Source organism: Phocoena phocoena, chromosome 16, assembly GCF_963924675.1.
Source record: "Phocoena phocoena chromosome 16, mPhoPho1.1, whole genome shotgun sequence".
In the NCBI taxonomy this organism is placed as follows: Eukaryota; Metazoa; Chordata; class Mammalia; order Artiodactyla; family Phocoenidae; genus Phocoena; species Phocoena phocoena.
The window spans coordinates 28,409,640-28,431,547 of NC_089234.1; the positions used below are offsets into that span (position 1 = coordinate 28,409,640).

A 21,908-nucleotide genomic window follows, 5' to 3' on the forward strand; every position below is an offset into this window, starting at 1 on the left:
CTCAGCTCAATGTCCCCTCCTCACAGAGGTCTTTCCTGATCCCATAACACTGCCACCCACCCACTCACTAGCATATCACCCTGTTGAATTCTCTGCATAGTACTTATCATAACCGACATTTTCCTTCTTTGCTTTTACTTGTTTATGGCCCGAATCTCCACCCCAAGTAGAACGTAAGTTCCACAAGAGCAAGAGCCTTGTCTAATTTGCTGCTGTGTTCCCCCAAAATAGGACATACAAAAAATATTTTTAAAATATTTGCAACTAAATGAATGCATAACAAATGGACTAAATGACATACGCCACTGAGTTCACCCATCCAAAATATGATTTCTGGCATAGCTAACAACTGTCCACATGGAGCCCTGCTACCTGGTGGTAGCAGGGTTGACTGCCAGGACTTAGGCCTAAAGTTTGGGTTGCTCATGTGACTGCTGTGTGTGGCTGGTTTGCATTACTATGACGGCAAAACAGGGCCAATAATCACTGTGCTAAGAACAGCCCAGTGGAGCAGGGTGTAAGAGTTATATGCAGGGTCCCTGGGCGGCTCTTCTCTTTCCAATGAGGAACATGCATCAAGACAGAGTATATAAACCCTAAGAGTGGTCAGAAGATGAAAAGGGAAGATCAAGCCAAGCTCATCTGAGACAGTGGCAAGTCTTCTACCAGCTCTGCGTTGCTCAAACTCCAATCACAAGTCAGAATAGAGGAAGTAAAAGACTTTAGACTTTGAAGAACATAAACATGTCCCCAGTGACTGTTGCTTTACCTGAATAGCCCTATTCTTGGTGGCAATTACCCCATTAATTGGGATTAGGAGCACCATCACCCCAACACCTGCTAAGACTGAGGGTCCCAACTCTGCCCACAGGAAGTAGATGGACAAGCAAATCTGTAGAACATTTGACCACAGCAGGTGGATGAAGTTGGTCACGTCCATGAGCTTCTGGGCGTCCACAGACATCAGGTTCACTGTTTCTCCAATGGTGTACTGCTTCCTGGCCTGGTTGGATAGAGTCAGCGCCTAAAAACAAAGATTGGAATTGGGACACCTGGACAAGGCCAAGGATACTGGGGAGTGAGAGGGGAAATTCAAGAAGGAAGTGAAAGACAGTAGAAGGATGGGCTCCATATGGACACAACTTTTCCAGGGGGCTGGGATCTTCTTGCCACTAAATCCTTTTTTTTTTTTTTTTTTTTTTTTTTTTTGCGGTACGCGGGCCTCTCACTGCTGTGGCCTCTCCCGTTGCAGAGCATAGGCTCCGGACACGCAGGCTCAGCGGCCATGACTCACGGGCCCAGCTGCTCCACGACATGTGGGATCTTCCCGGACTGGGGCACGAACCCATGTCCCCTGCATCGGCAGGCGGACTCTCAACCACTGCGCCACCAGGGAAGTCCTTGCCACTAAATCTTACACACAGTGTTCTCTCATTCTTGACCACTTTTCCTGCTATTCCTACCTTCCCCAACATCTGTTCCTCCACACACTCTTTTTGCTCAGAAAAGTCCTATTTATCTCTTAGTGTCAACTTAGATGGAACTTCTCAGAAGACTTCCCTGACTCCCAAGTTTAGGTTAGATATTTCTCCTGTGTATTCCCCTAACAACCCGTGCTTACCTCCTCCATGACATTCACCACACTTCACTGTGTAATTTTGTTTTTCTATTTCTCCACCAGTTGTAAACTCTGTAAGGACAAGGGCTACATCTGTCCAATTCACTACCGCTTTCGCATGCACACAGTAGGGAAATCAAATACTGAAGGATGGAAGGAATGGAGGGATGAAAGGAAGAAGCATGTATTCATTCTTGCCTTGCAGACTTTAATGCGGCAATGTTATTTGGAGCCATACTGTGAGGAGGTTGCAACCATTCCCAAGGAGGACAGAGATCTTAGAATGGTGAGGAAAGCTGCGGGGTTCACACACTGGAAGCAAAATGACTTATTGTCAGGAATTTGAGGGCAATATCTAGATGCCTGAATCTTGCAGCATGAGCCTCTTGCTCTCTTGTTAGAGAGATCAGAAGGCTGACACCCACAGTCTGTCACTTACAGCAGTGCCTTGTACAAATGCTCCCAGAAAAGGGGCTGGGGGGCGGGTGGTGGCTGCATGAAACCAGCTTGTACTACGCTCACCAAGCCACCCTCTGGTGTGGGCTCCATCTTTCCAGAGGAATGAAAGCCTTCTTCTAATTCCCACAAGGCAGTATATAGGCTATGAGTGGCCCTAGAGATCACCTTCATCCTCCTTCTAGAAGCTCTACTGTCATCTTAATCCATCAATAAAGTCTTTAGAATATATCAGGATTCTTGGTTGTACAGTAAAAAGAAGGAAATTTCCTAAAATGTTAGGCTACCAAGGTTCTAGAGACATCATTTCACTGCTCTGCCTCCCCTTTGGTATTGAAGAACAAAAACAAAAAGTAACATCTAATTACCCTTCAAAGTAATCACTGTACTTTTTTTTCAATAAATCTTTGTAAAGTGGTAAAGTCATTAATTTAGTCCCAATAGCCCTTGTCTAGAGGCAGGTCCTGTCTATGTGATTCTAGGCATTGAAATGATCTAAGCCCTACTTCTCTGTAACTAGGGGTAATGCAGTTACTTCCCAGGGCTAAGAATTGATAATGGATGTAAAAAATGTTTCATAACTTTTCATAAATGAAGCATAATCTAAACATATAAAATTAGTCAACTTTAAATTCTATTTTAGGGACTTCCCTGGTGGTCCAGTGGTTAAGACTTCGCCTTCCAATGCCCGGGGTGCAGGTTCGATCCCTGGTCAGGGAGCTAAGATCCCACATGCTTGGGGCCAAAAAAACAAAACATAAAACAGAAGCAATACTGTAACAAATTCAATAAAGACTTTAAAAATGGTCCACGTCAAACAAAATCTTTTTAAAAAATTCTGTTTTAGTAGCAATATTTATTTGAATTAAGGGCTCTATCCTTATGGATTCTAACAGTTGCAAAACTTGGAACATATCAATATTAAGAATCAAAGTAGTAGAAATGAATCACCACAATTGTAAAAGTGTACGTTCATAGAAATGTCTGAGACAGCCTGGTTAGTGACCTCATATCCTGCAAACCAGCAGAAATACAGTATCTCCAGAAGGAATAAGGGGATTCAAATTTTAATTTTGGAGAAGACAAATTCCAGTGTGAGGGGATCTGGGAGTTCAAAGAACTTGACCAGACTTCTGATCTAAAGACATTTGGATCACCTCTCTGGGTCTCTCGATGAGTCAGCATCTACTCAGGAAAGACAAAAGACACACTGGAGTCTTAAGAGAGGAAAGCAAAGGATAAAATCAGGAACTGTAACAGAGAAGTCACTATGATGGAACACTCCAGTGGTGGATGAAAAAGAGGAAGAAAAGGCAACCGACTGATGTTCTGACCTATAAAAAGTATCATCATCTCCTAATGGATGAATTTTCTCCTCAGGCTTGTAGTCACTATTTTCATTTCTTTTTATTTATTTTTTAAATTGAGATATACTTGACTCTACTTTCATTTAAGGGAAAAAATGAGAATTCACCTTGGTGTCTAGGACGGAGGGAAATAAAGTTGCTCTGAGAAAGTTAAACATTAAAAGCAACGTGTCAGAGGGAATATGGGGAAAATCATCTTAAGGAAATGGAATAGCTCCCAAGTCTGCAGAACTTAGTAACCAGTGTGAAGGTATTTACAAATCCAAAAAAGGAATCAGGCAGAGGACATGTTGGTCGTTACTCAAGACTGAGAAAAAGAAGTCACTAGGCAAAAGTCAGTCCGGGGAGATGGAGTCCTGGTTCACAGGGCGTTCTAGTCTATGGCAAAATTGTGAGTTGAGATGGACACACCAGGTCTTATGAGCCAAGTTTCATGTAGTATTTGGTTTAAATGTTGGTGATCTGAAGAGTCTGCCCTTGGCCAGCTTCTTTTCTGACTTTACATTCTGTCCCAAGGTGTTGTCACCTTGTGGAGAGAGGAAGGAAGAGAGGGACGGTATGCAAGCCTTCAAAGCTGAAAGGCAGATCCCGGGCAGAGAACAGCTTGCCGGCTTTTCCCTGGAGTGCACCTCACCCCACACACACAGACGCTGTATGTCTGTATACACACTTTTCATTTTCATCTCCAAAGAAATATCTAAAGAAGGCTGTATGTTTAGCCAAAATCCAGTGTTGAGATCAGTTATCATTTCCATCAAATTTTCCTCAATCTGGGAAGAAATGCTCACATTTACAAAGGGGATTTTCTTTGGTGATGCCTGGCATATTTCACTTACCTTCTTATATACAGAAGCCATGATGGTGGTCCGTACTTTCATGCCCAGCATAAAGCACAGTTTAAAGTAATACTGAAGGCAGACAGACTGGATGAGGGCCACGGCGAAGAAGAGGATTGAATAGAGATACCCAGTCCACAGATATATGTCATGGTCATTTGCAAAGGAGATCAGCAATCTGCCAGAGCAAAACCAAGTAAGTGGCGCCGTCAAGCCTCCGAGGGCTCGTCACCCTCCTTGTGCACAGCCAGCTACACTATCCTACCCGGTTGGTAACAAAAGTGACCAGAATTTTTCAATGCTCTTGGAAGACTGAGCTCCACAGCCATGCCAGCACTCTTGCCTTTTTTGGAGATAGGCAGCAAGGGTTAAGGGTTGACGACCCATGACCGTGAGACGGGATAACGTGTGCTCCACAAAGCTGCCACTGCAATGCTTTCTTAGACGCTCTCTTTCCCTACCCTCTGGTAAAAGAGGATGTTATGTAGCAAGTTGATTGATTCCTGGAAAGGAATTAGGACTTGTATCCAGCGTGAGTTAGAAGGGTTTCCCCTGGAGGATAGTTCATTCCATAGATCCTGGCAGACTGAAGTCCTGTCATGATTAACCTGAACCTCCCACTGAATGCGTGACCGTGGAGCAATGAGGTTACAGACACTATGTACAAGCCTCTCCTGGGGTATGAGACCCACGTTTTGGACATGACTCGGCTCACAGCAGTTCTGTTTAAGAAGAAAGCACCCCTAAAAAGCATCTGGCTTCCTATGAGGAGAAGGACGTGGAAAAGAGGGAGGCTAAAGGATCTAAATGATTTTTCAGATCATTTTAGATCTTGAAAAATGCCTTGTGCTTTTCATGAACACAATGCTGTAAGGTTGAAGAAAGTTATGAGCATTTAAAAAAATGGAAACTCGATAATAGGCTCCTGCCTGCATATACAAGGGGCAAAAAGCAGAGTGGCAGAGGAGGCCCTGCAAGGACAAGCCAGGGCCTGAGGACTCACTTCAGCAGCTGAGGATTCAGGAACATGAGGATGTCATACACCAGCTTCAGCAGGAATGATTTCAGGAGGATGACGTAGAAAGTTTTGAAGAGGGCTTTCACCAACCAGGACTTGGGGAAGTCTTTAGTGGTCTCAGACTTCTTTTTATTCTTTTTAGTTTCTTCCTGGGTACAAAACCAAACAACATCAGTGCTTGCAGAGCTGTGTGGTGGAAGACTTTGTCTTTACTGAACAGTTCCCAAGTGTTAGCCCCTGAGCCCTGCTGCCTTCTTTGTACAGGTTTCGGTCTTCTCTCCACTGCCTGATCCCATTCACCCTTTTAGCTGCTATCACTGTTCCCCTCTCCCCCTCCTGATACTTCGGATCTATTCTGGATTAGGAAAACAGGCAACAAACCTGGTGAGAATACCATGTAAAAGCAAAGAACAGCCTCTGACTGGGGAACTGTGGGGCATCGTGGGAGGGAAGGGCATGGGCGTGATTTTATATATATATATATATTTCGGATGCTTAAAAGCCTTTCCATTCTCTTCTTGTTCATGGTTATTGTGGGGTGTTATGGGTTGAATAGAATCCCCCCAAAAGTTATGTTGAAGTCCTAACCCCCGGTGCCTTAGAACGTGCCCTTGTTTGGAAATAGGGCCTTTGCAGATGTAATCAAGATGAGGTCATTAGAGTGTGTCATGCAATGGGTCCTCCTCCAATATGACTGGTGTCCTTGTAAGAAGAGACAGACATGGGGGAAGAGGACACATGATGACAGAGGCAGAGAGTGGAGTGAAAACAGCCACAAGCCAAGGAACACCAAGGACTGCTGGTAAAACCCAGAAGGTGGGAGAGGCAAGGAAGGTTTCTTCCCTACAGGTTTTAGAGGGAGCATATGGCCCAGCTGATGCTTTGATTTCAGACCTCTGGCCTCCTCTGAGTTGTGAGACAATACATTTCTGTTGTTTTAAGCCACGCGGTTTGTGGTGCTTTGTTTCAGCGACCCCGGGAATCTACTACATGAGATATCACCACCCACTCTCCCGCCTCTTCCTTTTCCTGTCTCAGGAGTCCCCACCAGGCCCCCAATTCCAGCCTCTCAGCCTCAGTGACATCCTCCTGTAATTTCTCTCACTGAGGTCCCATCTGATCGGTCTCTTGCCTGAACACCTGCCTCAACCTGCTTCCCAGCTTCCACTTTTGCCTCCCAACCATCCGTTCTCCTGGCAGCTGCTTCAGTGGGCTTTTAAAAATGTAAATCTGATCGCATTACGCCTCTGCTCAAAACTTTCCACCGGCTTTCCATCAGAGTTAAAATAAAATCCAGGCTCCTCACCATGGCCCATGAGGGTCTACACCACTTAATCCCTGCTCCTTTCCCCGAGCTCACCTCACCCCTCACTCAGCCTTTCTCTCCATGCTCCCGCATCCTCTTTCTCTTCTCCAAACAAGCCAACCATGTTCCGCTCTCAGCTTCCCCCCTCCTGCGCCCTCTGAGTGAAATACGCTTCCTTCTCATGGGCTCTTTTCATCGCTTGGATTTTTACCCAAACGTCATCTCCTCTGAGAAGCCTCTCCTGTTACTCTAAGGAAGCACTTCACGCCAGACACATTAACATGTTTTCTTAATAGCACTTACTACTCTGAAAGAGTAATGTATGTATTGGTTTATTATTTATTTTCCAGCTCGCTAAAGGTGAGGACTCTTTCAGGCAGATCCTTATACCTGTGCCCAGAATGGTCTCTGACACACAGTGGTACTCAATATTTTCAAGTGAATAAAAAAATAAATTAGCTGCTAATGATAAATCCCACCAACGTGCAGATTCTAGCAATGCTAAGGTATTTTATTTTTCTGTTTAAAAATACATTTTATTGTGGAAAATTTCAAATATACCCCAAATGAGAGAGATCAGTACTACATTATACTCCCATGTATCCATCACTAAGGTACTATTAGTATTGTGACTATTACTAATAATATAAAATGCACTGTAAAGTATAAAGTGCTGTCAAAATGAAAGGACAGATTCACCAGGACATTGGTGTCCTCTTGCCTAAGACATACAGCACATTCGAACAGACACCCGTGGGAAAGTTACCAGGACAAGGACATCTTGGCTTTGACTCTGGTTCTTGTCCAAACCATGCAGCCTGGCTCCAGGGTTCCACTGGGAGTTCTTCTGCTGCCGTTTCTGGAATGCCTGCCGGGCCTTCTGCAGCTCTCCTGCCATGTACTTTTCAAACCTGCTGACTAGTGTCTTTGTTTTAGTCTCTTCATCAATATCCCAGATATCTTCAAGCGTCAGAGGTTTCTTGAAGCCTTTCAGAACAATGCTGGAACAAGAGCGACCCACAGGCTGAGGCCCTGCAGTTGGGACCAGAGGCTGTCTCCTCGCTGCCTCTGTCAAAACCATCCAGTCCCAGGATGGAGGGACAGAAGAATGGGGCTTCTCCCTTGCTCTACTATCCCAGCTCCTAGCTCTTAGAACTCGAAACAGGAGTGGGGAGAGCAGAAAAGGGAGTGGGTGGGGGTGATAGAAGGCGGGAGAAAACAAGAGAAGGGGAAGGAGTCCTACTGAATTGAGAGCCAAAAGCACATCACCTCCCCCGATCCTGTTCCTTCCTTCTCAAACACTGGCTGCCTCTCTGCTGCCCTGGCATCTCCCTGAGGAGCCTCCACGTTGCCCTTAAGGAACTGAGCAGACCTGGGGGCTGCCTCTAATGCTCTCTCTCTAGATCAGGGCTCCTCAACCTGGGATTTGAGAACATGGATAGAAAATAAATTACATCTTTACTTTTATTAGCTTCTAACTGAAATTTAGCCTTTCCTTCTAACATGAATGTAGTCAACCCACCACAGTTCCAAAACAGAGTACTTGTGCCTTTGTTACCAGGTAACAAAAGTCACAGATGTTTTCATGGCTCATTTACACTCATCACTGCTTTGAAACTATTAAACCCAGCCAGCATTAGGTCTTGATATTTAATGCATTAATAAAGAAGCACATGTATTACTATATCACAAATTTGGTAACTACATTTCAATATATTTGTTTCCCTTTATAATTCCATGTCTTTTATTGTACACATTTAAAACATCATCTGAGAAGGGATTCATGGGTGTTACCAGGCTGCCAAAGGGGTCCGTGGAACTACAAAGACCAAGGACGGCTGCTCCAGATCCTCTGGAAGCCCAGAACAGCTATTTCATCCCTTACCTGAGTCTGTGCCACCCTCCTTGACCCCAAATTTCCCTTTTCCTGTCCTACTGCCTCCTTTTCCTCCTATCCTTTTTTTTTTCATGGAACTCCTCAGGTTACCAAGAGCAAACCCCCCTCCTTCCTCTCCTCAGCTTCCCCATCTGCCCAGTGAAGGGACTGCAGTAAACTGACCTGTATGTTTTAACATCCTCTGACTCTAAGCAGAGGAGAAATGGAAGCCATGGCAGGCACTTTTAAAATTAAGATTTCCATCACTTTCAGGAGAGTGAGGGGGGAGGGATATAGACAAGCCACACTCCAGGTATTTCCTACCTGTCATACCAACTAAAGGTGATGCTACTCAGAAATGAAGCTGTGGTTGAAGGATGCTGCAAGACACACAAAAAAATCAGACAGTAAATCAATTAGAAACAGGAATTCTATGGAACTCTAAAATCAGAAGCTGAGTTTTCTAAATATGATGTTGTGCTAGAAACTAGATATGACACTGAAGTAGGCTGGTCAACGTGTTTGTTTGGAGACGCTAAGGTCACCAGTAGAATGATAACCAGACTTTATGGCATAGATGTATGAATTAACTGTCTATGCTGAAGCTTGGTGGGTCAATATAAAAGTCAGTGTTTCCGGGCTTCCCTGGTGGCACAGTGGTTGAGAGCCCGCCTGCCGATGCAGGGGACACAGGTTTGTGCCTCCGTCCGGGAAGATCCCACATGCCACGGAGCGGCTGGGCCTGTGAGCCAAGGCCGCTGAGCCTGCGCGTCCGGAGCCTGTGCTCCGCAACGGGAGAGGCCGCAGCAGTGAGAGGCCCGCGTACCGCAAAAAAAAAAAAAAAAAAAAAAAAAAAAAAAAAAAGTCAGTGTTTCCAAATTCTAGTCACTTTGTTTCCTTACATCACAAAATGGACTATACTACTACATTCTGGGCTTGTGGGACCTTCATGAGACCTAGACATCTCAAAGTTACATCTGTCAAGATACCATCCAATTAAATAATATATGAAGTGGTCATATTTAGAGTCTCACTTTTGATGAGTCATTTTTTTCTGAAAATGCTGAAAGGATCAGGACCAGGATCTGGAGTGTATAGCAGATGAGGAACACGCAGGAATAGGCCAGGTTAGGGTTGCTGCCCTATGGGAGGGGACAAAGAAAATGAGCCTTTTATCTGAATTAAGTCTAAACAGCCCCTATGTATCAATGCTTGTGATTAAAGTCTATTATCAAATCCCCTAAATACAATCCTACCCTGCAACTCAATTTACCTTATGTCATTTACTCCAACTTAGAAGTTGCCCAGCGGTACCTCCTCATATCACCATCTCTTTCCTCCTTACCCTTAAGAGTGTCCGGATCAGAGTCTGAAACTGGAAAGTGCCACAGAGTATTGAGAGAATCCAGAACACGGACAGGAACCAAGAGTCCTTCTGTATACACCATCGCCTGCTGTGTTGGATCAGCAAAACCAGGATCTAGCGAGAAATTCACATCACGTTTTGAAAAATATTGTCACTAACACCAAGGACAAGAGGCAAGAAGGATGTCAGAGAACAGGGGAAGAAACGGGGGCTGAAGGGGGAGATTGTTGTAACTAATCTGACGCCAAATAGTACATTTCCTCCCTGATACCATCCGACTTTTTCTTTCAGGACCCCAGTGCTCTCTCTGGAACTCCCTTCCCTATCCCATCTCTATTCACCACACTTGGGCAGGGAGTCTGAGAAGAACGCAGAGGGTCACCACCTGCATCTAAATGGAATAACTTTGGGAGCCAGAAAAATCTTTGAGGCCCAAGAAAATCATTTCAGGCACTACAGTAATCAGGTTGGGGAGGCAGATTCTGCTGAATAGGTGGAAGGCGTCTGTATCACAATATTTTCTAATAATATTAGACTAAGCAATTAGCAACAACAAAAAACTTTGCCTCGCATTATTCACTTGGTTATAATTAATTAAATGTTGTTTTCCCAGACCCAGTGCTGTGCTAGTAAACTGGCATTCTGAAAACAAAGCCATGATTTGTGGCATGTGTGAATTTCCATGGTATAAATACTCCCACCATGGTGGATTTCAATCTCCAACGTGATGTCACCAAACTCAGGACTGGGAAGAGAGGCGCAGTCAGCTCCGTGAGCTGGCTCCAGTGCACTGCTCTCTAGACTCTTCTGTTTTATAACAACGGTGAGAAAACGAAGTCCTTACAGGGGCCAAGCAGGACATGTTGCTGAGTGAAGTGAGGGTGGAGGACAGCACTGAGCATATAACTGGTCTAATGCAACCAACCGCTACTCAGTCCTAGCTGACTGCTGCCCTGTGGGAATGTCGGCCCGAAGTTGCCAGGTATTCTGATTTTTCAAGACAGTTTAGGAATCAAAATAATTATGTTGTATCTTCCTCTTTCAAAATGATGGTAATGGGGCTTGCCTGGTGGCGCAGTGGTTGAGAGTCCGCCTGCCAATGCAGGGGACATGGGTTCGTGCCCCGGTCCGGGAAGATCCCACATGCCGTGGAGCGGCTGGGCCCGTGAGCCATGGCCGCTGGGCCTGCGCGTCTGGAGCCTGTGCTCCGCAACAGGAGAGGCCACGACAGTGAGAGGCCCGCGTACCGCAAAAACAAAAAAACAAAAATGATGGTAACGAGAATTCCCTGGCGGTCCAGTGGTTAGGACTTGGCACTTTCACTCCTGGGAGCCTGGGTTTGATCCCTGGCTGGGGAACTAGGATCCCACAAGCCACTTGACGCGGCCAAAAATAAAAACTAAATAAATAAAATAAAATGATTGTAACGAATTCAATTGTTTTTTTAAACACTGTACAGCTCTCCCTCCTCCCACAAAAAACCTTGCCTGTAGGAGAGACATAAGTTTCTGTCATCAAATTTACACAAACAAGTCTAGACTCAGTGATCCATTGATTAGAGTCACCAATCAATTTAAAAATAATGTTTACAGCATGTAGAAAATTCTTTTACATCAAGAAACTTGGATTTCATCTGTGATCCTTAGATGGCAAGATATGAGGGCATAAGTTACATGTTAATCATTAAAGCTAATACTTACCTTAGGAAGAAGGCATTAAAAGTAGTGTTTAAAAGCAAATGAAAAGCTAAAATTGGTTTCACCCTATTACAACCAAGCTTTGCTTCATAGGTCCCTTGAAAAAGGTAGATGAAATTGGACTTTATTTCATTCCATAGGAGCAAATTTCAGCTGGATGGCTATGAGTAGAGAGAAGATAAACAGGATAGAAGTGCTGATGGGCCTCACCCATGTGCCCAGGTAGAGGCTTGGATTGGTATATCTAACGGCAGGGACTGTGGCTTGTCCAGTGTCTTCTGTGAGTGCAAGGGCCAGATCTATGACTGCCAGAATAAGAAGAAACCCAACAAGCACCTGAGAAGGCAAAAAAAACACTGTTAGGAAGGTATCACTCTTAAGAATAGAATGGTTCCCAGTAATGGATGGTAAAAATAGTAGGTAGCACAAGATATGGAAGCAACCTAAGTGTCCATCAACAGATGAATGGATAAAGATGTGATACACACACACACACACACACACACACACACACACAGTGGAATACTACTCAGCCATAATAAAGAATGAAATTTTGCCACTTGCAGCAACATGGATAGACCTGGAGGGCATTATGCTTAGTGAAATAAGTCATAGAAGGACATGTACTGTATGATATCACTTATATGTGGAATCTAAAAAATATAACAAACTAGAGAATTTATATTATATTCTTTTTGTTATCAAAAAAGAAGACTCACAGAGAACAGACTAGTTGGTTACCAGTGGGGAGAGGGAAGAGGGGAGGGGCAATATAAGGGTAGGGGATTAAGAGGAACAAACTATTAAGTATATAATAAGCTACAAGGATATATTGTACAACATGGGGAATATAGCTAATATTTTATAATAACTATAAATGGAGTATTCACCTTTAAAATTGTGAATCACTATATGTACATCTGTAACTTATATAACATTGTACATCAACTATACTTCAATAAAAATGGTAGGCAATGATTCAGATAACACACTCAATAATTATGGAATCAATGGATATATACAGTTCAAGTAATGCAATAAAGTTCAAAGTATGCTAAGTGTTGTTAAGGAATGTTGATTGTCATGGTTTTAAAATACGTCCACAAATTCTCCAATACGCCTCCCTTCAAAAGATAGCTTAGTTCCCCTTCCCTTGAGTATGGGCTGAGCTCTGACCCACTTGTAATAAATAGAATATGGCAGAAGTGACAGTGTGCGACTTCCAAGATTAGGTCATAGAAGACAATGTGGCTTCCTCTTTGTTCTCTCTCTCAGATCACTCACAGCAAGGTAAACTTCCAGCCTCATCGTGAGGACACTCAAGTAGCTCTATGGAGAGGTCCACTTGGCAAGGAACTGAGACCTCCTGCCAAAAGCCATGTGGGTGTGTCAATTTAGAAGCAGATCTTCTAGCCCCAGTCAAGCCTTCAGGTGACCTTAGGCAGAGCCTGCATATTAATAACAGCAACCTCATGACAGACCCTGAAGTCAGGTAAGCTGCTCCCAAATCTGACCCATAGAAACTGAGATTTAAAAAAAAAAAGTTTATTTTTAAGCCGCTAAGTTTTGGACTAATTTGTTCCATAGCAATAGATAACTAATAAAATAGATTTAAAGGGGGAATTCCTCCAACCCAATTGGGACGGCACTATTCCCTTTCCTTGGTCATTACTCCCAGCCTTCTCCCCATATAAACTTTGAAGTTAATGACTGCAACTCTGTGACCCTAAGATGACTCCAAGTCTGTCAAATATTTGTACTATGAGCTCATAAGACATGATACACATTTTTTTGTTCTAAAGGACTACCGCCCACCCATCAGGAGGGAGAATTGTTACCTGCACTGAGGAGGTCCACCAGTACCTTATCCCTCAAGATGAAGATCTTTAGTATCAGCTCCCCTACCCTCACCCCTCCCTACTCCCATCCATCTATGCCTACTCATTCCATAAGCCTCATTCATTCAGAATGGCTCAGGAAGAGATATTGGGCCCTTTATAATTAAAACCAGCAAAGAAAGCACCTTTAACTAATAGGATAAGTGCTATTATTTAGCAGAGAATTCTTAGGAATCGATCCCATTATTGCTAAAATAAAGGCTGTTTAGGATGATTAAAAGAAAAAATTAGGAAAATCTCTCAGAACAGAGGGGAAAAGAGAAGAAGAAATTCTAAAGAGTTGAGAAGGAGGGTCAATTCAGTGAGTCCAACATCTATCTAACAAGAAGTTTTAGAGATAGGGAATTTCAAAATTAGAGGAAAGGAAATGAAAAGAATAATATAAAAATTTCTCAGAGATAAGACATGAGTCTTTCGGTTAAAAGTATAGAACCCATTGAATGAAAAAAGACCCATGTAGACACTCTTATGAAATTTCAGGACATCAAGAATAAAGAGGATAAAACTTCTAGAGAGGATAACAAGGAATGAGAAGAATTCTAACTTGGTAGCACAGGATTTAGGGGAACAACATAGCAACAACTTCAAACTTCAAAAAAAATTTTTTTTGAACCTAGCATTCCATAGTCAGATCAACATTTTCAGAAAGCAAGAACCTAGAGACTTTATTTACTCTTGCTCTTTCTGAAAATTTTATTGGGAGCGCTAAATCTCTTGTCTTACACAAAGAGGCATTGAGATGAGGATATAATGTACAGCAATGGTGACTATAGTTTAGAACTTTCAAATATACAACACAGTACTCTTAAGAAAGTAGATATTGAGGGCTTCCCTGGTGGCGCAAGGTTAAGAATCCACTTGCCAGTACAGGGGACACGGGTTCCAGCCCTGGTCCGCGAAGATCCCACATGTCGCGGAGCAACTAAGCCCACGAGCCACAACTGCTGAAGCCTGCATGCCTAGAGCCCGTGCTTTGCAACAAGAGAAGCCACCACAATGAGAAGCCCCCATACCGCAACGAAGAGCAGCCCCCACTCGCCGCAACTAGAGAAAGCTCACCTGCAGCAATGAAGACCCAAGGTAGCCAAAAATAAAAATAAATTTATAAAAAAAAAGAAAGTAGACATTGAAAGTTCTCATTACAAGAACAAAAATTATGTAACTATGTATGGTGATGGATGTTAACTAAACTTATTGTAGTGATCATTTCAAATTCTTATGCTGTAACAGCTGAAACTAATATAATGTTATATGTCAATTATGTCTCAGTTTTAAAAAAGACTATAAACTGAAAAAAAAATCTCATTTGATCTCCAGAACTTATTTATCTTCTAACTGCAAGTTTGTCATGCACTTGTGATTATAGTCAAAATACTGTATCACATACTTCAAAGTTGCTAAGAGACAAGATCTTAAATGTTCTCACACACACACAAAGATAATTATGTGACATGATAGAAGTGTTAGCTAACAGTATGGTGGCAATCATATTGCAATATATAAACGTATCTAATCAACACACTGTACACCTTCAACTTATACAATGTTATATGTGAAAAAAGGAAAAAGAAAGGAAGAACTAGAGCCTAAAATAGGTGGAAAAAAAAAAAAGGAGGGGGAGGGGCGTTCTCTGACGATCCAGTGGTTAGAATTCAGGGCTTTCACTGTCGTGGCCTCAGGTACCAAACCCTGGTCTCAATCCCTGGTTGGGGAACTAAGGTACTGCAAGCTGTGTGGCACAGCCAAATAAATACAATAAAATTGATGGCAGATTATTTTTAGGTATAAAGGTAACCTACAGAAGAACAGAACATAATCACACAAAATTAAAAGACTGAAAGAGGAAGAGAGAAAAAGGAAGCTAGGGAGTTGGGTCAATGAGCTAAATTCTTTGTCTTTCATAGAGGACAGAAATAGATATTTTTTGAAGTTGATGGATCAAGAAATACAGGTATAAACACATTATTTATAGATATGGAGATAACCATCAAAATAATTTTAAATGGCAGCCTCTGGAGAACAGGACTAGAAGGTAGAGGGTTGAGAACGAGTCTTTTTCTTTTCATTTTGTTTTTTGTTTGTTTAGTTTTTTAAAGAGAGTAAAAGGAAACATCTCAAAATGTTAACAGGAGTATGTCAGAGTGATACAATTATCAATGATTTCCTATTTCTCTAGAGCTGACAAACTTTCTACAATAATCAAATAAACTTTCTACAATAATGCATTCTTTTTATAATCAGAAACATACTATAGGCTTTTCTTAATCACAGTCAGGGAAATATTGTGGTTGTTTAATGATTACCAAGTCCGTAAATAGTCTTTGCCCTTGATCTCTGAATCACTGGAGGAGTTTCAAGTACACGTGGAGCTTACTGAACTCAACTTCCTAAAGAGACACAATATCATTGGTATTAAAAAAGAAAGTATGGGGACTTCCCTGGTGGTGCAGTGGTTAAGAATCCACCTTCCAATGCAGGGGATGTGGGTTCGATTCCTGGTTGGGGAACTAAGATGCCAGGTACTGAGGAGCAACTAAGCCCACGTGCCACAACTACTGATCCCGTGATCCACAACTACAGAGCCTGCGTGCCTCAACTACAGAGCCCAGACACTCTGGAGCCCATGGGCCACAATGAAAAATCCTGCATGCTGGGATTCCCTGGTGGCACACTGGTTAAGAATCCGCCTGCCAATGCAGAGGACACAGGTTTGAGCCCCGGTCCAGGAGGATCCCACATGCCATGGAGCAACTAAGCCTGTGTGCCACAACTACTGAGCCTGCACTCTAGATCCCAGGAGCCACAACCACTGAAGCCCACGTGCCTAGAGCCCGAGCTCCGCAACAAGAGAAGCCGCCACAATGAGAAGCCGGTGCACTGCAATGAAGAGTAGCCCCCGTTCACCGCAACTAGAGAAAGCCCGCACACAGCAAGGAAGACCCAATGCAGCCAAAAATAAATAAATAAATATTTAAAAAGAAAAAGGAATTCCCTGGCAGTCCAAGGGCCCGGTGCTTTCACTGCCAAGGGCGTGGCTTCAATCCCTGGTCCGGGAACTAAAATCCTGCAAATCATGCGGTGCAGCCAAAAAAAAAAAAAAAAAATGGAGAGTAAAGTGGTTTGGCCATATTTAATCTTTCCACCTCTGCACAGTCCTCCTTTTCCCAGTGCTTTATGAAAGCACTCTGGTTGAACCTTTGACCCATTACAGAGGGTGTCTATTTCCATCACTTCCCTGGCAGACAAACGTCTAACTTCAGTTTCAATATTTTCAGGAACTACATCCCCCAGCAGACCATTCTACTACCTGACAGTTATTACTGTAAGAAAGTGCTTCCACCTTTGTAATCGTCTTCACAACTGAACTTATTTAAAACCCTCTCAAAGAAAAGTCAACTGATAAATCTGTCTCAAATTTAAGTTCTTAAACTTTGGTACAGCTGAAAATAATTTACTTATCTTTGATTTTCTGTCTTTTTTAAGTTTATGTAAGAATAAGGGATAAAAAGGGTAAATCATCCACAAAAAAAAAAGGAAAGCGAGAAAGAAAGTTCTTCTGTATGTTTGGCTAAAGGCAGCTCCTCTGGAACAACCTACACTGACTTCCCTTGATTTTGCTCTCTGAAACTTTTCAGAATAAGCTAGGCAGTCTTCTATGTTGACTTTTACAGATACTTGAAGATGATTCCCATGTCTCATTAGCTCAACAGTAAGTCCACTTTTGCTACACATCTGACCTCAGCAGATCCACAACCTCCAGGACAATACTCCTCTTTTGTTACCCTGGGACTAAATGAGCTCATCCATTCATTTTTTTTAATTCAATTCATTCAATTGCCTACTATGCACAGGGTCCTTCAGGTAAGGGTGTACCTTTAAACAAACTGGTAGAGTCTCTCACTAGCTTAGGCAAGCAAATTGACTTAGTCCAGATGAGGTAAACACTGCACTAATGACCAAACAGCAATGACAGTTCAAGAGAATCAGAGAGGAACAAACAGCCCAAAGGCAGGTAGAACAGAAAGTGAAGAAATGAAGTTGAGGAGTGATCCAAGAAGAAGGTTCTCATAAAAGAAGTGAATTTTTACTTTCTGAGGAATTATACTCCTGTTTCAGAGGAGAAACCAATTATTCTGACATTTTTAAGAGGATGCTACTCTGTGCCTATCACTCTCAGGGAGGAGGACAAAAAAAAGTATAAATTATAAATGAAGCTCCTGAAACTATGAGCAAGGGTGAGTGGATTATTAGCTACAGGAAAAAAAAAAAAGCTAATACATTTCTTTTTATCTACATTTTTATCTATAGAGATTTGTGTTTATAAAAGTTAAACAAAACATGATATATCCATACATTGGAATATTATGGATGAGCCTTAAACAACATGCATGAACCTTGAAAACCTTATGCTACGTAAAAGAAGCCAATAATAAAAGATCATGTATTATATGATTCCATTCGTATGAAATGTTTAAAATAGGGAAACTATAGCGACAAAGAGTATACTAGTGGTTGCTTAGGGCTAGGGGAGATGGGGGTTGATAAAGGATTTCTTTTTGAGGGAAAAAAATGTTCTAAAAGTGACTGTGGTGATGGTTACACATATCATGAAAATACTTTAAAAAAAGAATTGTATTTAAATGGGTGAAATTGTATGCTATGTGAATTATTTCTCAATAAAGTTGTTTATTAAAAGTTAATTAATAGCTATGAAAAAAATGGGATACTGATTTACTCATTACCGAACCTTTTCTTTGAAGCTCCAGAAAATGATAGAAGCCCTCTAACCTGACTGACTAACCAAAAGCTCCCTCTCATCCCTAAGGGTACTGAAGCATGCTGTTCAATGTTCAGTCTAACACACTCTTGACTCAATCCCTATTCCTAGAGTGCATTTAATACCAACATTCAACAAATGTGTACCAAGTGGTAGGCCCTGTGCTGGGCACACAGGTCAGCGAGGGAGACAATAGCCCCACTCCAAGCTCTCGCAGACTGTTCTTCTATCCAGAGTAGACAAAACACACCACCACCCCACCTCAGAGTGTCAATGCAAATCCAACTTCCTTTGGTCAAATTTCTTCCTTCCTTCTTTTTAGACTGCAGTAACCTGAGGTCATTGGCCTATCTGCTTATAGAACACCGAATCTAATTTGCCTCTCTAAAAGCCCTGTTTAATAATCAGGACAGATAGGAAAACACCTAGTGAAAAGAAGCAGATGATTTTAAGAGGTAGTTTTACAATCTCAGTTGAGGATCTTTCGGTTCTCACAAGACTTTCTCTACACTCATCAGTGCAGCTGGCTGAGAGGCTCCTACCCTCATTCCTCCTGCAGCCCCTGTTCTTTCCATTATTTCCCTACTCAGGCATGTCACCGTGAGCACACACTCTTCCTCCCTCTACTTTGAGCGAGCATCCATGCTCAGGGTTGACTTTGGGAAAATGGAAGCCCTATTTCAGATCCAAGCCTGGGGAGAAGAGCAATGTTTGGATTGGCTGAATGGAGCAGAGGACACATTAAATAGTTCATTTTTACTTCATGGTAGATGCCAACTGAATTATAGTCTCCTGATTAATTAGAACAGCTTAAAGATAGATAATCCAGCATTTGCTTCTCAAATGCTGAAAAGACCACAACTATTCAACTGACTGATTACTCATCATTGGTGTTTCCAGAGTCCAATATCCATAGGATTTATGAGTCATTATTCTTATGCAAAAATCAAAGTAACTTAACTAAGAAGTACGGCAGGGGGCCAATGAGGCGTAGGACAGGTGGAGACAGGGACATCCAGAGCATGGCTCTACCTGGAAAAGCTGGTTAAAGACAGGGAAGAAGACACTTGAACCACCAAGAAAATGTCTCTATTGTGTACCACAAAATTAATTAGAAAATAGTGGGGTTCCCATACCTGCTTAGTAAGGTAGAGTTTGGTTATAGACGATTTCTTGGTCCTGGATCTATACACATAGAGAAACTGCCAAGGGGCCAGGAGCCAAAGGAAGCCCAAGGGAATCCACACCAGAACAGTTTGCTCAAAACAAAGTGGCAGGTCCACCTCCGGGCTATCCAGGAATGAGGAATTCTGGGGGACCAAAATGGAATGATTGTTGGATACATGCATTTTAAAAAAGAGAATACCAGCCCCCAGCTCACACCCATCCCCCTACCCTTGCTTCCAAACAATTTTAACCCAGTTCTATATCCATATTTAGCCTGACCCTTTAACTAGCTGTATTTTCCTGTCCAACTCCATTGATATAAATTCACCATTAAATGTCATTTAGTGACTTTTCTGACCAATCCACCCTTTAAAAACCTTTCCTTCTGTGATTCTAAGTGAATTTCTCCACCATCTGTTATGATTTAATTTCACCACCACAATTGCCAAGTTGTGGGAAGAAGAGGGACCATTTCTCAACCTAAAGGGGAGAAGAGTCCTGGGATATAAAAACTTCTTATTCTAGGGCTTCCCTGGTGGCGCAGTGGTTGAGAGTCCGCCTGCCGATGCAGGGGACACGGGTTCGTGCCCCGGTCCGGGAAGATCCCACATGCCACGGAGCGGCTGGTCCCGTGAGCCATGGCCGCTGAGCCTGAGCGTCCGGAGCCTGTGCTCCGCAACGGGAGAGGCCACAACAGTGAGAGGCCCACGTACCACACACACACACACAAAAAACCCTTCTTATTCTAGTTTTTAGCATTGATTGAACTCACTGGTAGACACTCAAACCTAACCTGCAGGTAGCAGACTGCTTAGTCACACTTTGGCAATTAAACCCCTATAGCCCTAGGGGCTTAAGTTGGATCCTGAAGAGGCCTTAGGTACAGGAGCAGCAATGGCACATTGGAGGGAAGGCTTATTCCCAGCAAGTTTTCTACTGGTCTTTGCACTCTGCAATAAATACAAGTATCTTGTGAGGTGAAGGTGGGGCACCAGTTCTTACATCTGAGTCATGTGAGGGTAGATTATTCTCTTCTTACAAATATTTTTTGCTTTGTTCAGCTGTTTGCACAGACTCTTTAAAGACTGGGGTGCCCTGACCAAGATGATCGGTCAGATGATTCTCAGAAAGAATTCTCCTGAGATGGCCTGGTGAGATCCTGGGGCATGTTAAGCCCCACCTTCCTGTGGTATACATGTCCTGGCCTCGAGGGCCTTGGGGTCCAGGTTCTTTCTAGGACGGGAAGTGCTGTCCACATGCTCTGTTATCTCATTCCTGCTCTTCTCCTCTCCCCATAAAATTATTTAACTTTAGAATTCAGAAGAATTACCTAAGCTAGTTAAACCAGTTTAACAAGCACTCCAGATGATTCTGATCCTAGGAGTCTGCAGACCACACTTCCTCAAAATCCCTAAATTTCTCTTCCACTAAACCATTTGGTACTGATGCTTGTTGTTTCGAATTCTCTGCTTTAATGGTTCAAAAACTGTTTCAGTGCTCAGGATGCCCAAATTTGCATCCCTAGCCTCAACTTCCAGTCACACCACTAACTGCCGGTTCCTCTAGAACATATCAGTATTATTTCAACATAAACATTTCTCAGCAAGACTCAATCACAGGCCTTCTCTTTGTCCTCATACTCCACAATTCCCCCTCCTAACACTGATGAAATTGGAAACCTTCCCCGTATTTCTCTTTAGAGAAGGCAATTTTGCAGCTACCTAGTCCAAGAAAAAAGAGGGTGGGATACAATAAACGTATTTTAGAGCAGAAATATATCTCTCCCACATAGAATATCCTAGGGAGATATTATGACTTATCTTAAAAAAAAAGAAAAGAAACCCTGAACTTTAGACCAACTGCACATCTAACTTTTCTAGTTCTTATTAGTGGTCACTCTAGGCTAATCTACTACTTGTTCCGAGTTGAGGAGAGTCAACAGTGAAGACAAGTGTAATTTCTTACCCAAAAAGTAGAGTTGCAGAACTTCTCCAGCATGATTCCTAGATCACTTCTGGAATGAAGACTCTTGTATGACTGTGTTTCTTATTTACTCTTTTCCTCAGAGAAGGTGGAAGGCAAGTAGCAACATATATCTCCCATTCTGATGTTCTGATGTTCCAAAGGCAGGCCTTCGACCTTTCATCCCAACAATTTAATCGTTAACCTTGCTGAGACACATATTTACATTACCCCAGTGGATAGACATGTGACTGAAGAGCCCCAGGGACAGGTAGACACACCAGTTCCTAAAGTACCAGAAACCTCTGTAGATGGGTTCATACTTAAAAGGAACTACTGAAAGATGTCAGTACAGCTGGCTCACAAATCAGGAGTGGGGGAGCCTTTCTTTCTCCTGAGGACACATGACCTAAACAGAGAAGCATCAATGGAGGGGCATGTACCCCTAAAACGTGCCACTGCACTTCTGTCTTGAGGCCTTAGAGTTTACAGAAATGTGAAACATCCTACTTCTCATTTTCAATTAAGAATATAGAACTTAAAACATGGTTAAAAATAGTGTAA

The 21,908-nt window shown here is 42.7% G+C and overlaps 1 protein-coding gene across 1 annotated transcript in view; it reads right to left on the reverse strand.

The window, feature by feature from the left end:
• Positions 1 to 21,380, reverse strand: part of ABCC2 (ATP binding cassette subfamily C member 2) — a 69,012-nt gene extending 47,632 nt beyond the window's left edge. Inside the window, exons 1-10 of the mRNA XM_065894828.1 lie at positions 21,348 to 21,380; positions 19,352 to 19,525; positions 11,751 to 11,876; positions 9,823 to 9,957; positions 9,512 to 9,619; positions 8,802 to 8,857; positions 7,368 to 7,602; positions 5,281 to 5,444; positions 4,278 to 4,455; positions 770 to 1,024 (exon numbers count right to left, since the gene is read on the reverse strand). Coding sequence (XP_065750900.1) covers positions 770 to 1,024; positions 4,278 to 4,455; positions 5,281 to 5,444; positions 7,368 to 7,602; positions 8,802 to 8,857; positions 9,512 to 9,619; positions 9,823 to 9,957; positions 11,751 to 11,876; positions 19,352 to 19,525; positions 21,348 to 21,380 — 1,464 coding nt within the window. The remainder of the gene's footprint in view (positions 1 to 769; positions 1,025 to 4,277; positions 4,456 to 5,280; positions 5,445 to 7,367; positions 7,603 to 8,801; positions 8,858 to 9,511; positions 9,620 to 9,822; positions 9,958 to 11,750; positions 11,877 to 19,351; positions 19,526 to 21,347) is intronic.
• Between the last annotated feature and the right edge of the window lie 528 nt (positions 21,381 to 21,908).